Source organism: Pituophis catenifer, unplaced genomic scaffold (genome assembly GCF_029215685.1).
Source record: "Pituophis catenifer annectens isolate HBS135680 unplaced genomic scaffold, rPitCat1.0.hap2 SCAF_6, whole genome shotgun sequence".
Taxonomy (NCBI): Eukaryota; Metazoa; Chordata; class Lepidosauria; order Squamata; family Colubridae; genus Pituophis; species Pituophis catenifer.
The window spans coordinates 50,011,994-50,026,643 of NW_027256886.1; the positions used below are offsets into that span (position 1 = coordinate 50,011,994).

General features: G+C 36.1%; 1 protein-coding gene across 1 annotated transcript in view; it reads left to right on the forward strand.

Moving 5' to 3' along the window:
• VTI1A (vesicle transport through interaction with t-SNAREs 1A) overlaps nt 1-13,663 on the forward strand; it is a 283,339-nt gene extending 269,676 nt beyond the window's left edge. Inside the window, exon 8 of the mRNA XM_070945215.1 lies at nt 13,589-13,663. Within this exon, the coding sequence (XP_070801316.1) occupies nt 13,589-13,592 (4 nt within the window). The 3' untranslated portion in view covers nt 13,593-13,663. The remainder of the gene's footprint in view (nt 1-13,588) is intronic.
• Nucleotides 13,664-14,650: the final 987 nt, after the last annotated feature.

A 14,650-nucleotide genomic window follows, 5' to 3' on the forward strand; every position in this document is an offset into this window, starting at 1 on the left:
GAATATTTTGAATAGATGAATGAACTCTAATACTTGAATAATTATCCACAGAAATAAGCAGTGTCTCCTCCTTATATTCATGTTTCCTATAGTTTAAGAATAGTGATGAAGCATTTCTTAGCTGATCTTGATGTCAGAAAACTAATTCAAGAAATGCAAGTTATGAAGTCCAGAAAAATTACTATAACTTCAATATTAGATTTTAATTATTACGATGGCAGAAAGGTTGAGCAGCAATCATAGAAAGGTGAGAAGCAAAGTGTAGTTATCAATAGAACATGTTGAGGCACTTCCAGGTGGGTGTTTTTTAGTTCTACCAGACAAAAGATTATGCATCCATTTTCTATTTAATAGATTTCCTGTAGAAACAAAGAAGATGGATGGACAAAAAACACTGAATGGATAAGAGCCACCTGTGCCCTTCCATGAATGAAGCCGGGTAGTTACGCAATAACATTCTAAAAGCTTCCAATGCATTTATTAATGAAAGAAATATCTGATAAACATTTAATGAACTTTTCCAATGAGTAATTCTGTTCTTATTTATTGCTCATAAATTGCCTTTGCATCATATAGAAGGAAGGCTTCATGGCAATTGAAATATATGCTCTTCTTTTCCCTTTCTATTTCCCCACCATTTAGAATTAGACACCAGTTCTTTACACAGGGGCTAGATGAAACACATATGGTGGCATGAAAAGAATAAGAAAGAAGAAAGAAGAGTTGGAGACAAACAAAGAGCGAAGCAGGATGAAAACAAAAAAAACAAGGTGGCAGCCAGAATGGGGTGATAAATCAGTAGCCAATGTGGAGTTGCTGAGGTGAATGTTGGCTGCAGCAGAGATTCAAAGTTGCCAGCTGAGCACCTTCAGCAACGTGAAGTCCCAGGAACTGAAAAATGTCCTTGGCTCTGTCATCTTGAAGATCAGGGAAGCCAGGCTACACAATCCAGGCCAAGGCAATGCAGTTGCAGAAGACAGTGTTGGCACTAATCACCATTTGAAGGCCCAGGTAGAGCTTTCTAGCAGTGGTCTACGTTAAGTTACTTTAGTCTTCCACTTGACACTTGCTCACAGTCTGTAGGCTGTTCAAGTCACTTTAGTGACATTCTGAGTTGTGAAAGCCTGGAAGGAAAGGGGAAGCTAAATACTACAGAGTTTCTTTAAAAGAAAAATAGGGGAAAAGCATATAAAAAGGACTGCAGAATGCAGAATTGCAGCTTTTACAAAATAGAATAAAAATGATTGAATATTGAATTATAGACAACATACTAGTAGTTAAATTAGAAATAAAATAATAGACAATAGTTAAGTCAAAACAGGAAGCAGGAAATTAGGGTAAGACTTCAAGTATTAAGTAAATACTAAAGAGTTCTAAGAATAAAAACATACCAAAACAAAAAAATATTATTTACTAATAAATCTTTATTTAACAAGCTTTCCTAATAACATTTATATGCCAATTATTTGTCTCCCTGACTGGTGCCATCCCACAACCAAACATGAGACACAGCTGCTACATTACTGTTGCATTCTGTAGTTTTTACAAACAGTATTTTAAAAACAGGCATTTCAGTATAACTTTACTGAAGCAAAATACCAAATTGCAAGCTCTCCCATTTGCCATTCAACCTGTGCATGATACCATTTTTTGAGGGAAGGAGTTGTGTCATACCCTTTTTATGAAGTGAATAAGATATGTTCTCTAAATATCCTAGCAAAATCTACTCTTATCAAAGTAAAACAAAAGTCATCGTTCAGTCCCTTAGTAAAATCACATATCAAAATAGTATAATATCCATCTATAACTGCTGCCCACTTTCATGCAGGGGGTAATTTAATATGCTCCCCAAAGTCCCTGATGTTATTCAGGTCCAGCAAGATGTTCGTGCCCAGTCTTTCTGGTATCAAAGCAAAGTCTGCCATTCCTTGACTGTGAGCCTGCTGTGAGAGCTTTCTTTTTTCCTTCCAGTTTCTGGCAAAGAGAGATCTGGCTCAACTACATGCCAAAATGATACTCTTTGTGACAGATCCCTTAATAATATTCAAGTCTCTAAGGCTTGGAACAGAAATGCTCATCAGCAGTAGAGATTTCTATCTCCAGGATTTTGCTGATACATGAAAAATGCCGCGTTACTTTTCCTCCTCATCAACAAGCTTACAAAATAGAATCACACACCCAAGCTGTTAGGTCTTATATAAGATTATTGCATGGATGCAAGACAAGCAACAAAGTATTATTTTAAATTTTCTCAAATGTACAAACAGCAGGAGAAAGTTTACCTTTGGAGTTAATTGCATCAGTGCAATATTTTCTAATACATATATTTAGATATAATAGTCATCTCTAGGGGCATCTTACAACTGCAGAAACAACCCAGTTTTGCATTTGGATATCAAATACACAAATGAGCAAGGAGTTTTGTAAAGAATATGCTGAAAAGAGTATAAAATTTCTGGTTAATGCAAACTACTTAATAACAGCCTACCCCCTCCCTTCCCCTGGACAGCCTTTCTCTTCTTCTCATCTGTCTGTTATTTAGTCTTTATGGGGTGTACATCATTTCTTTGAAACTCATGAAAAGCAAACAGAATGGGACCAGGGCATCCTTTTCATAGGTGGTTGCTATTCTGAAGTTCCTTTCCAGTTTAGATCCATCTATGTAATTTGAGTATAATATTTGATAGAAAAACCTTAAACCTAGATCTGAAATATATTTCATTGACTGGGAATATAAAGGTGCTGCTGCCTGTGATTGACAAGATACCATGTATAACACAGCAATGGATTTTTTTCCTCCTCTGTATTTATTCATACTCTTAGGGATGGCCAAAAATATCTGCATCTGCATCATTAAAGCTTTTGACTCCGGAATCCTGATAAGGCATTTTAAAATAAATTCATGCAATTTTATGAATGACATTGTTTCTGGACTATGACTTGGAAAAAAGAAATTGGCTGCCAACTTCTGTCTTCAAAGCCTCTTTCTTTCATTCAGTAAAATTTACTTAGCTTTGATTGAAAGATGGTTCCATAATGCACTTAACATTTGCACTTCTGTAACATTTGACCATCTGTAGATTCTATCTATTTCAAGATACCATCTTAGATAAACTGTGAATGAACTCCATTGAACGTCTGGGTAGTTGAGTTAAGGATTGCACTGTCAAACAGAAGTCTATGGATAGCACTTCAAACCTTATGTAATGTATAGGTAATGAGTGTTTTAAATGGCCTTCTTAATTTTGTTCTGTGATTCGTTTAAAATCTCCTTTTAGAGGTTGCTTACAAAAATATATTAATACATGAACAAATAAAACTCACCTTGCACTTGTAGACCTGAAATGTTCCATGGCACCGCACAAGAAGTACTTCTGACAACACAATCGCCAACATGACTTTTTGAAGTAAGTGCCACTTTGCAGCTAAGTGAATTTCTTGAATGCTAATTTTAGGTGGCTGAATATATATGCACTAGCTTTCTGAATTCAGAATGAACTTGTATTACAAGTTGGCTTCAAGCTAACAATACTAATCAGGCCTGAAAAGTATTTTGAAGAAATCTTTTGTGTTTCTTCATCTTGTGATTCAACCATTTCATTAATTTTGATCTATTAATTAATAATATTTTGAGACTATCTCAAGGGCAGAAACCCACCTTAGACTGATCTCAACAATAAAGCCATTCTATTATTAAAAACATAGAATAATAAAAGTAGTCAACAATAGTAAATCTCCCAAACCCCTAGAGGAGTTAGCATTTCTTACCTTACTTGAGCTTCAAATTCAGTATACTCTTATTTGTGTTAGCCTTGCTGAAATAAATGATACTTACTTTTAAGCAACCGTACATAGCAATGTACTCTAAAGCTACTTTTGTCCTACTGCATTAATCACTACTATTAAACTCAATTGAATAATGCTTCCTTGTGAACAACACCTTTGTGAAAGTTTATAAAGCCTCACCCTTTAATTTACCATACACATTAGTAATATGTCTAGACGAGGCTCTTTCCCCCATTTAAAGCACATTACTTAAGATGCTCTAATTAACGTATTCTAAGCCTCAAAATTAAATGCTTTTCAATAGCAAAGTATTTCTTTTCAAGCATTCATTACAGAGCAATAATGCAAAATGTAATTATTTTCATTTCATTTTTCTTATGAAGTGTAGATTTAACAGTCTAAACCAATAAATAATTTTAGCAAGTGTCAATGATTTAAATGTCTCTCGTAATATATTTACTACACTAAAACAGTAGTTTTCTATGTGTACATGTATATTATGAACCACACAATGCATTTCCTTTGAAAATACAACAATTCTTTTTTTAAATGCATGGGTCTCATGCAATTATTTTTCTTTATCATTGTCTCCTTACCACATTTTTCTGATTAGTGTCTCCTCTAGACTTTATTGACTGATAAAATCTGAAAAATTGTAACATAAAGATAATAAAATACTCAGTTTAACATGCATTTTGCAGCACACAGAAGCTTGTACTGTATATTAAGAACCACAGATTGCACAGAAGTAGTATTGGTGACTGCAAAGAACCAGATAAAAAACGAGTATTGTTAAGGTCCTCACTCTTTCTTCTCCTAGACTTTTACAACATGATACATTACTTTGTTCTGTAATATACTTAAATTTGCCAGAAAAGTACTAGTTGAAAATAAACAACATAGAAGTTTCTTTTGCCGCCCTAATTCTCATTAAACTGTTTCGTCTTAGAAATAAAGCATAATCATAATTATGTTTGTGATATTTAGTTAATTGCAGATAAAGTAATGTGTAGCTGTTTCTGATTCACAGAAAAATGAATGTTTAATTCCCACTATTATGAGAGTGATATATTCGAAGACTGTTTTAGCCAATTGTTCTACAACAGTGATATCATTGGCTATATTTAATGCTATGCCATATATCATGGGTGTCAAACTCGATCGCATCACGTGACGTATTGTAATGTATCATGAGGGTTTTTGCCTTTACGGAGCTGGGGTGGGCGTGGCCTGGGTGTGACACATCCAGCCCTGCTATATGATTCCAGGGAGAGGAATTACAACATTCCTCTCCCCCTGCAAGTCTCAATTTGCCCTTGTTAAGAGGTATCAATCAAGTCAATTTCTCATGTTCTGCTGTACTTCTATGTAGCAATCTTGACACACACTTCTACTGATGCCCCAGCCAATTAACTGTCAATTCCCAGATATGGAAAATATATGCTTTCTGCTAGCAGATCTTTCTTTAGAAATATTTGGGGATATCAATTCTGTTCAACAATAATTACTATAAGGAGAATATGGATCTAATTTTGGAATTCTATACATGCCATTTAATTGAGTTTTGATTAATTATGCACCATCCTTAGTGTTGATTCTTAGTGGCCACATAGATAGATTTTCTCCAGATTGATCAGTTCCTGGTCCTTCAGATTTTCTAAAAGTGCACACATTACCACTATAACTAAGTCCATCCATCTTGCTGCTGATCATTCTTTTCTCTTTCTTCTACTTTTTCAGCATTAGAGACTTCTCAAGAGAGGTCTTCTCATAATGGAGTCATAATAGGGTTATTTGAGTCTGATTATTTGTGCCTCAAGTGAGAACTCGGAATTGATTTGTTTGATGATCCATTTATATATTTTCTTGAACACCCATGGTATTCTCAGGTGTCTCCTTCAAATGTCCAAGTTCAGAAGCATCAATAATCTTTCTATCCTGATTCTTTGATGTCCAATTTTCACTTCTATCAGATATCAGAGAAAATAATTGCCTGCATGATCTAGCACCTCATGGCATCTGAATATCTTTTCCAAAAATTTCATAGCTGTTCTGTCAAGAACGGGTCTGTGGCATTTTTCTTGAACAGCTGATTTATATAATTTTGATAATTAATCCTAAATAACAGAAGCTACTCATGATTGGAATGCTGGGATTATATACTACTGGGATTCTTTGATCATTTTTCCATCATTCTTCCCTTCAACAACAACCCCCCCCCCCCAAATCCACAATGAGACAAAACAGTAGGTATTGGGGTTGATTTTACTAGGTACTGCTATACTTTACTAGTATTTTTATTTGCAACAATTAGTACTTGCTAACAGTTAGCACTCTTTAATCAAGTTGGCCTTTGACCATAAATTAATAGTTAGGCAGACTAATAGTTAGGCAGACTTTGGGATTGGGTAGATTGTGGTTTAGCATGCTTGGAAAAACTAGCTATTGTGTTAGCATAATATGTGAACCAGGCTTCTTGTTAAGTCAAAATGTGTTTATTATGTATTATATTAACACAGCAATTGTATTTTATTGGTCTGGATTTAAAGTTATGTATATTACTGGATTTAGTAAGAATTAGTAATATCTGTCTTGTTCTTTTTTAATTTCATTTTGTTTTATCTTAAAAATATGTTTTATAGCTACAATCTAACCCATTACAGTATGAAAACTTTAGACTAATAGATGATCTATAAATATACCATATTTTTCAGAATATAACTTTTTCTCTCCCTAAAAGAGGGAATGTAGCTTTTTCAAAGCTTTTTTTCAGCCCTAATGAGGCGCTGGCAAGTGAAGTGATCTTCCATACTTCGCCTGCTTTTCTCATAGTTTGTCACTCCAATGATCAGCTGTGCTTTAGAAGCTGTTTTTTATCCCCAACCTGGCGCGCGCACGCTCAAAACCAGCGAACTAATGTACTGAAGCTGACCAGACTAAGGATGCTAGCCAGATGAATACCTAGTAGGCAGAATTTTTTTTTCTATTTTTCTCCCCAAAAACTAAGGTGTGTCTTATACTCCAGTGTGTCCTATACTCCGAAAAATATGGTATATAAATAGATAATCTATAAATATCCTAGCAAACAACCAACTGAAATACTTTGGCCCCTTAATGAGAAGGAAGGACTCACTGGAGAAGGGCCTAATGCTGGGAACGATTGAAGGCAAAAGAAGGGGGGACGGCAGAGAATGAAGTGGCTGGATGGAGTCACTGAAGCAGTCGGCGTGAGCTTAAATGGTCTCCATTTAAGTTGTCCATGGGGTCACGATGGGTCGGACATGACTTCGCAACTAACAACAACCAACAACCAACAAAGTAAAGCAAAGTAAAATAGTTTTGTTTATATAGTGGGCATATAAGTCCTTAATATCTGAATTAGGCTGTGTTGTTTCTCTGTGTCATATATTATATGTGAGTATATACATATTTATTTATTTATTTAGTAATATTTATGTAATGCATATTGGAGGAGGTTACCCTTTGAGAGCTGTATGCATCAAAATTTCATTTTAATGTATGCCGATTAGTGTACATGCAAAGTGACAATAAAGTTATTATTTTACTTTTATTCTGTTCTACTTAATATGGCCAAAGCTATTGAGATCATTCCATGGAAACCACCCTAAGAAGTAAACCATTGTTTATATTTAAACAGTAACAATGAATTGTGAAAAGGGTCATATTTGGCAGATTGAAGATTTAGTCTCACAGCAGTAACACATACATACATGCATGCAGTATACACAAAAGTCCAGTGAAAGTTTTCTGTTCCAATTTATGTATTTATGTATTGTGGCTTGCAGCAGGCTATTCATTAAAAACTGGGTAGAATCAGTTGGTGAAATAAGCGGAAGGGTTTTAAATAAAGATTAAACATGACTTTAATTAACATTAACTGAATAGTGACTATGATGACTCATCCCAATAAACATTACAGTTTAGATATAATTTACATGGAGTAAGTTTCAGAGTGTCCTCTCCAATTCTAAATTATTACCAAGCCAAACTCAGGAACTTTATACCTAAAAAGACAAATAGTGTGCCTCAGAAATAATGTTTGAAGAATGCATTCAAGTAGAAAAATACATTAATGAATACCAGAATAATCCTGCTTGCATTTAATCTGACAGAATTCATTCTGCCATCTATGTATTCTATGGCTTGTTTGGAAATATAATGCTTATTTAATAATATGAATTATTTCTACTCAAGCAATCCTGTCATTACTTCCATGTACATATTTTTAAACTATTTCCTCAATGAAGTCAGATAGTTTATCTCTGACTTCTTGTGGTGTAAGAAAGCAACAGCAAGATGTTTATTCTGATTAATTTCATTACTATTCATATATAAGATATTGTTTGCTATGGAAGTCAGCTACTGTAATTGATGTCTCATTTGTAATAAGAGTAGCTTTTTTGATATAAGGACTTCAATTTCTCTACCCCTGGGTCTACACTGTTTTTTGAATGCACCCAACTTTTCGTTCTGATTTCAGCCACAGTATTCTCTTAAGACATCAATATAAAAAAAACATTAATTCTCAGAAGTATTCTTGATATTGATCTCTCTGGGAATACTCTGAGTGTTCATACTGTACATATTACTTGGAAAGCAGATTGACACTTAACTTTATTACAGGGAGACCTGTCCATTCTATCTCCTCTGCTTACTTATGCCCTCAGGCGACACACATACTGAATATGCCAGAGACAACAGCAGAAGCCAGACAACGTCTCCCTTGCCACTTCTTTTTTTGGTATGCAGCAGCCTCATTTCCCTGCTGCAAAGAGAAACCTGTATTTGAACATAGTGGTGACAGTCTTACTTTATGAAAGCAAATTCTGCTCAATTGCTTCTGCAGAATTCTCTATCACATATTTTAGCTGACTAGCATTTATGAAAGTTTGATCCATCATTGGCACAGAATGTACATAGTATCACCTGCCTTTATTTTTTTAAAAAAGGGGAAAAAAGCAGAGGGGAATGAGTAGAGAAATAGCATAGTACATTAATCAAAATTAATTAGTTTAGCTCCATTGCAATGCAATTGGTCAAAATTAGGCTGTTGTTGGTCAAAATGTTTATCTTTCAGGTTGTTTTTCTCTCTTGCTTAGAAGGGAAAAATCTAACATTGGCTTCCCCACCCCACCCCATCTCCTTATCAACCTCTGCAGGTAGTAAATAATTTTTTTAAAAAATAGGATTCCTTCATGCAGCTAATGTTAGTTACTAGGATTCATTGAAATCAATAGTATAAAGCAGAGTTGCATTTGCAAACCTTCGCTACTGGTTTGCAAATGGGAGTGTGCACTCGTGCTCACTTCACTTGTGTGCAACATGTCTGCGCATGCACAGGACCTTCTGCACATGCGCAGAGTGTCAAAATGGGACATGATGACATCCAGGCAGGTGGGCGGAGCCTCCTGCCACCGGCGCTACCGGTTTGTCTGAGCCAGATAGAACCAGTTGCATTTCACCACTGGTATAGTTATTTGATTTAGAGCAGGGGTGTCAAACTCGATTTCATTGAGGGCCGTATCAGGGTTGTGTTTGACCTGGGGGGGGCGGGTTATGTGTGGCCAGCTCGACGTCACTCGTCAGGGAGCGCCTGTGGTGATCTGAGTGCTCTGCCAGAAAAAATGGGCACCTGAGCTCCATTTTTGGCTGCAATGGTCTCCTGCAACCCTCTGCCACGTGACTCTTCTGAGAAGGCATTTTTGCTGGTAGAAGCACTGCGGGCCAGTCCTTCACTGTTTCCAGGGTGGCCTCGTGGGCCAGATCTAAGCACCCCATGGGTGGGATCTGGCTTGCCAGCCTTGCGTTTGACACCCCTAATTTAGAGCCTGCCTTTGAGGAACTCATAATTTTCCTTTTTTCCCCATAATAACAATCCTGTCAGGGGGTTGTGCTGAGAAATTGGTTCCAGACCCAAACTCATCTGGCTTCTATGTCTCATGGAAGAACAACATTAATAGTCTCCCAAATTCTAGTGTAGCACCTGAACTGCTACACTAAACTGGCTTTCTATGTTCTTTCAGAGCTCCCAGACAGAGGATTCTTAGTGTTATCCTTCACTAGGGGCATTGTGCCACTATTCCATTCTTACTACTACTGTTTTTGTTAAACAGGCTATCAAAGAAATTCCACAACGGGAAAGCAGTATCTGAATCTCTTTTACAATGTTGGAAAGTAGACAAAATGATGGCCAAGCCTTCTATTGAAGCAAACATCATGGTATTCTGATTGGAAAACCATTTGTCTGAAATGGTAGGGTTTTCTGCCTGAGCAGAGGGTTGGACTAGAAAACCTCCAAGGTCCCTTCCAGCTCTGTTATTCTTTATTTAAATCAGGAATAACACATTCTCATTATTATAATGCAAATAGATCTTCCTTTGGTGCCCTGCCTTATTTATTTATAATTTTAGACATGACAGCTGATTCTCACAGTACAGTCTAATGGAAGTTAATTGTATTTAAAATTACTGACATATTTGTGGTACACCAGTGCAAGTGAATTTCCAGTAGCAGTTTTATTTTTGGATTGTAGCATTTAGCAGACACTCTCTTCACCAACATTCACCACTATTGCCAGCTAATATGCACCTCAACTCATCCGTGATTGTTTATTGTCAGGTGAATATTCCTTGCTTACTGATGAATGTAGCTTTCTTTATATTTTACCTGAAGGAATTTTTTTCCCTGGTTGTGGTACATGATGTTTTTGCATGTGTTTTTCTATTTGTGTTTCATGTTTTCTTTTGTTGTTTATACAACTGGATGAAGCATTGTGGGTCTGCCCCTCCCAGAATATCTGCCAGTCCTATCAGGTTTTATATAATGGGTGCACTTCAGATTCCCTCCTTTGCATGTTGTCATCTGATGGAGCATTGGAGGAGTGCCTTCTCAGTAGCCAGTAGTTGTTCAAAAAAAGCCTCTCACTGGAGATCAGAGGGATTCCTACCCCTTTAGCCTTCCAGAGAGCTGTAAATATCTGGCTTTTATCCCAAGTAATGGGATAAACAGGGTGGTTTTTTTTTGTTGTTGTTTTTTTGAGATATAAGGATATTTGGTCTGATGCCTAAAGAAAGGTTATGTTTTTAAGAATGCTTTATGTATTGTTGTGAGGCCCCTGGAATCATTGTAACAAATAGGTAACTATATAAGTCTTGTAAATAAAAAAGTGAATAAATTATAATGGCATAGAGGTTAGCATGGTTTTATCCACAGAGAGAAATAGGTGAATGTCTGAAAGCATGCAAACCATGCACCAGGTGGAGTACACATAAATCAAACTACTGTAGCCCAATGATTGTAGATTGGCATTAGGATAAGTATATCTTAAGAAAGTTCTTATTCAGACTTGGCTTCAGGCAATAAAACGTCATAGATGTAGAACTCTAGTGAGTGAAATTTCTAGGGAGCAAATTAGGCTAAAAACATCTTCTGGAGACAGCTAGAAAGGAATCACATACTGCTTGAAAATAAGGCAAGTTATTCAGTAAATGTTTCATTTATTGGGCTTCTTCCATTGCTGTTACGGTTAAAAGACATGCTGTCAATAAAAATGATAAATTTATGGATGCTTTGGTTTTTCAGTAGCTCTTTTCTTGTTACATACATGTATAAGAATTGAAACAATTTCATGATAGCATGACATTAGACAATGATCTCTGTCTATGAGCTATTAACATTTTTTACCATCTAGGGAAAAAAAGTATCAGAATCTAGAAACGTAACAGAATTTAAATTCAAAGGATTGTTGGCATAATTAATACAGCAGTGAAGTCAGGGATCAGAAATGACCACAGTTTTTTAATTAATAAATAATTTCATTATTTTTAATAACATTCTGACATAAATAATCTTCATAAAAGAGTATCTTCAATATTCCAAATAATGGAGATAGCATTGTGAAGAAATAATACTTAACCATGGCATCTGGTCTCTAAAAACTTCTAAGTAGAAAGAATTCTACTTACAATCCTCTTGTTTGGTTTTTGCTGCTATTTTCTTTGTAGTTGTCATACTGTATCAAAGTTTCTGGAATTTTTTGCCGCAATTGACTTTTCAGAGGGAAAATAACCTGAGATCGATCAGACAATCTAAAATAGTGCCTTCTCTGCCTATTTTCCCATGTACCTTTGAAGTCGCTTTGCCTTTTTTTCCCATATGCCTTTTCCCACAATGTTATAATGGACCTGTACCAGGAGAGGGTCTCTTCCATAATTTTTTCTCCTTCATCCACCCATCTTGCTGGTGTTGTCACAACCCAAATTCAAATACTTTAAAACTTTTGAGTTTTAAAATTTACATTGGCTTTATCATTGTGTTTCCATGTCTTTTGTTCTTGATTTCAAGTTTATGCACCGGTGGTATCTGCCCTCTTGGTGATATATAACATAAGTATGCTTTGTGTACTAAAGCAATGTTTTAAAATAATGATGAATAAACAATAAGTTTGCCAGTTCTACTAGGAGGAAGAACTGTGGTTGATGCATTAAATATGTTATTATCATGAGTAGACCAATATCACAGATTCAAAATCACAATAGAACAGTGTTCTGTTAAGGTACTGAAGTACGCAGATGCCACAAACAGGCATTGGCCTCATTTAAGAGGGTGATGAACAACTGATCTTGTGCTGCATCTGGAATAATCTGGAGCTGAACATGTTTAAAACTGTAAAGATGAGAATGGATTTTAGGAGATCTCCTATTCTACAATCCCTTACTATATAGAGCCTTGGTAGTATAGTGGTCTAAGGCACCCTGTTATTAAGCTGGTTATTAAGACCAGCTGCCTGCAATTACTGCAGGTTCGAATCTTGCCAAGGCTCAAGGTTGACTCAGCCTTCCATCCTTTCTAAGGTAGGTAAATTGAGGACCCAGTTGTGGGGGCAATAAGCTGACTTTGTATAAATATACAAAAGGATGAAGGCTATTGCTGAGCACATTGTAAGCCGCCCTGAGTCTCCGGAGAAGGGCGGCATATAAATCAATTTTTTTTAAAAAAAATTACACTACACAGTATCAACAGTAGTGTCCTTCAAGTTTTGGGGTTCTATAATCTCTCAGGATTTGAAATGAACATGTAACATTAGAACAATCATTAAAAGGCACAATAAAGAATGTTCTTCCTGCATCAACGCAGGAAGTTTAGACAGTCTCAGGAGCTGTTGATACAGTTCTACAGAAGAATTATTGAATTTGTCATTGGTTCTTCTATAAATGTTTGGTTTGGTGCAGAAACCAAACAGGACAGGTACAGACTTCAACAGATAGTTAGGACTGCAGAAAAAACAATTGCAACCAGCCTGTCTTCCATTGAGAATCTGTATATTGCACAGGTCAAAAGGAGGGCTGAGAAAATAGCTATAGAACCCTCACATCCTGGACAAAAACTGATTCAATTTCTCCCCTCGGGATGCTGCTATCGAGCATTGTATGCCAAAACAACTAAACACAAAGACAGTTTTTCCACCATGTCATCACTCTGCTGAACACCTAATTCCCACAGTATTGTCTTATGTCGAAGTATGTTTACCCATGTGGTATGGCTGTGTTATTCTTCTTCTCATCTTTTTTACTACCTCTTATTGGTATCATTATTATGATTATTACTCCGTTGTTTTGAATGTACACTGAGAGTTTCTGCATCAGAGACAAATTCCTTGTTTGTCTAATCACACTTGGCCAAATAAAGTATTTATTAAATACTTAAATTAAAGTAGTCTGTTCTGTTCCATTCATTCTGTTCCATTCTGTTCTGTTCTATTCCATTCCATTCTCAAATACAGATGAAGCTGTGGTGCCAAGATGACTTCCAAGCATGACATGGGTTTGAGTGGAACAAGACTGAAGATCCAGCCACGTCTCTAAGAATAATATAGATGACAATCTTTATTCTATGTCTTGATATTATTATAAATCATGCTACTTCATGGATGTCTGCTAAAACAGATAACAGGAAAAGCAGGGGTGAAATCTAAAATTTGTTACTACCGGTTCTGTGGGCGTGGCTTGGTGGTGGTGGGGTAATATGACTGGGTGGGCATGGCCAACTTTTTTAAAAAAAACTTTTAAAAGCATTTTTTCTACGACGTTAAGAGGTTGCAGAAAAAAATGCTTTTAGAAGCCTCTGACGATCAAGCAACTCAGCTGGGATCGCCAGAGGCTTTTAAAAGCATTTTTTTTTTTGGCCGAAGAGGTTGTAGAAAAAATGCTTTTAAAAGTCTCTGACAATCCCAGCTGAGCCACGCGATCATCAGAGGCTTTTTTTTTTTTACTTTTAAAAGCATTTTTTTCAGCCGAAAAGGTTGTAGAAAAAATGCTTTTAAAAGTAAAAAAACAGCCTCTGATGATTGCTGGGCTCAGCTGGGCATGGGGTGGGGGGCACAGGGATTTTTGCTACCAGTTCTCCAAACCACCCACCACCATTGCTACTGGATTGGGTGATCTGGTCCAAACCGGGAACATTTCACCCCTGAGGAAAAGAGTTTAGCAATAGCCAAATACAGTTGGTCATTTATCAGGCAAGTACTACAATGCTTATACACTACATGAACCAATGACTTGTTTTAACTTTGGTTTGCTAAGTTACACTTGACATTTCTATGAAGCAATAAACTATTGTTTACAAACCACAAACTTATATTCACAGAAAATATTAAATATTAAATTGTTATCAAACAAACTATTGTGACTTGGAAAATGACAAGTAGCTATCTGGATAGACAAGTAGACAAGTAGCTACTTGGATAGGTAGCTAAGAAATATGTAGAAGCCCTTCCATGCAGCCACATAGTCTGTTCGAAGTATATAAATTATTAAATAAATAAAACATATTTTAATGTTTTACA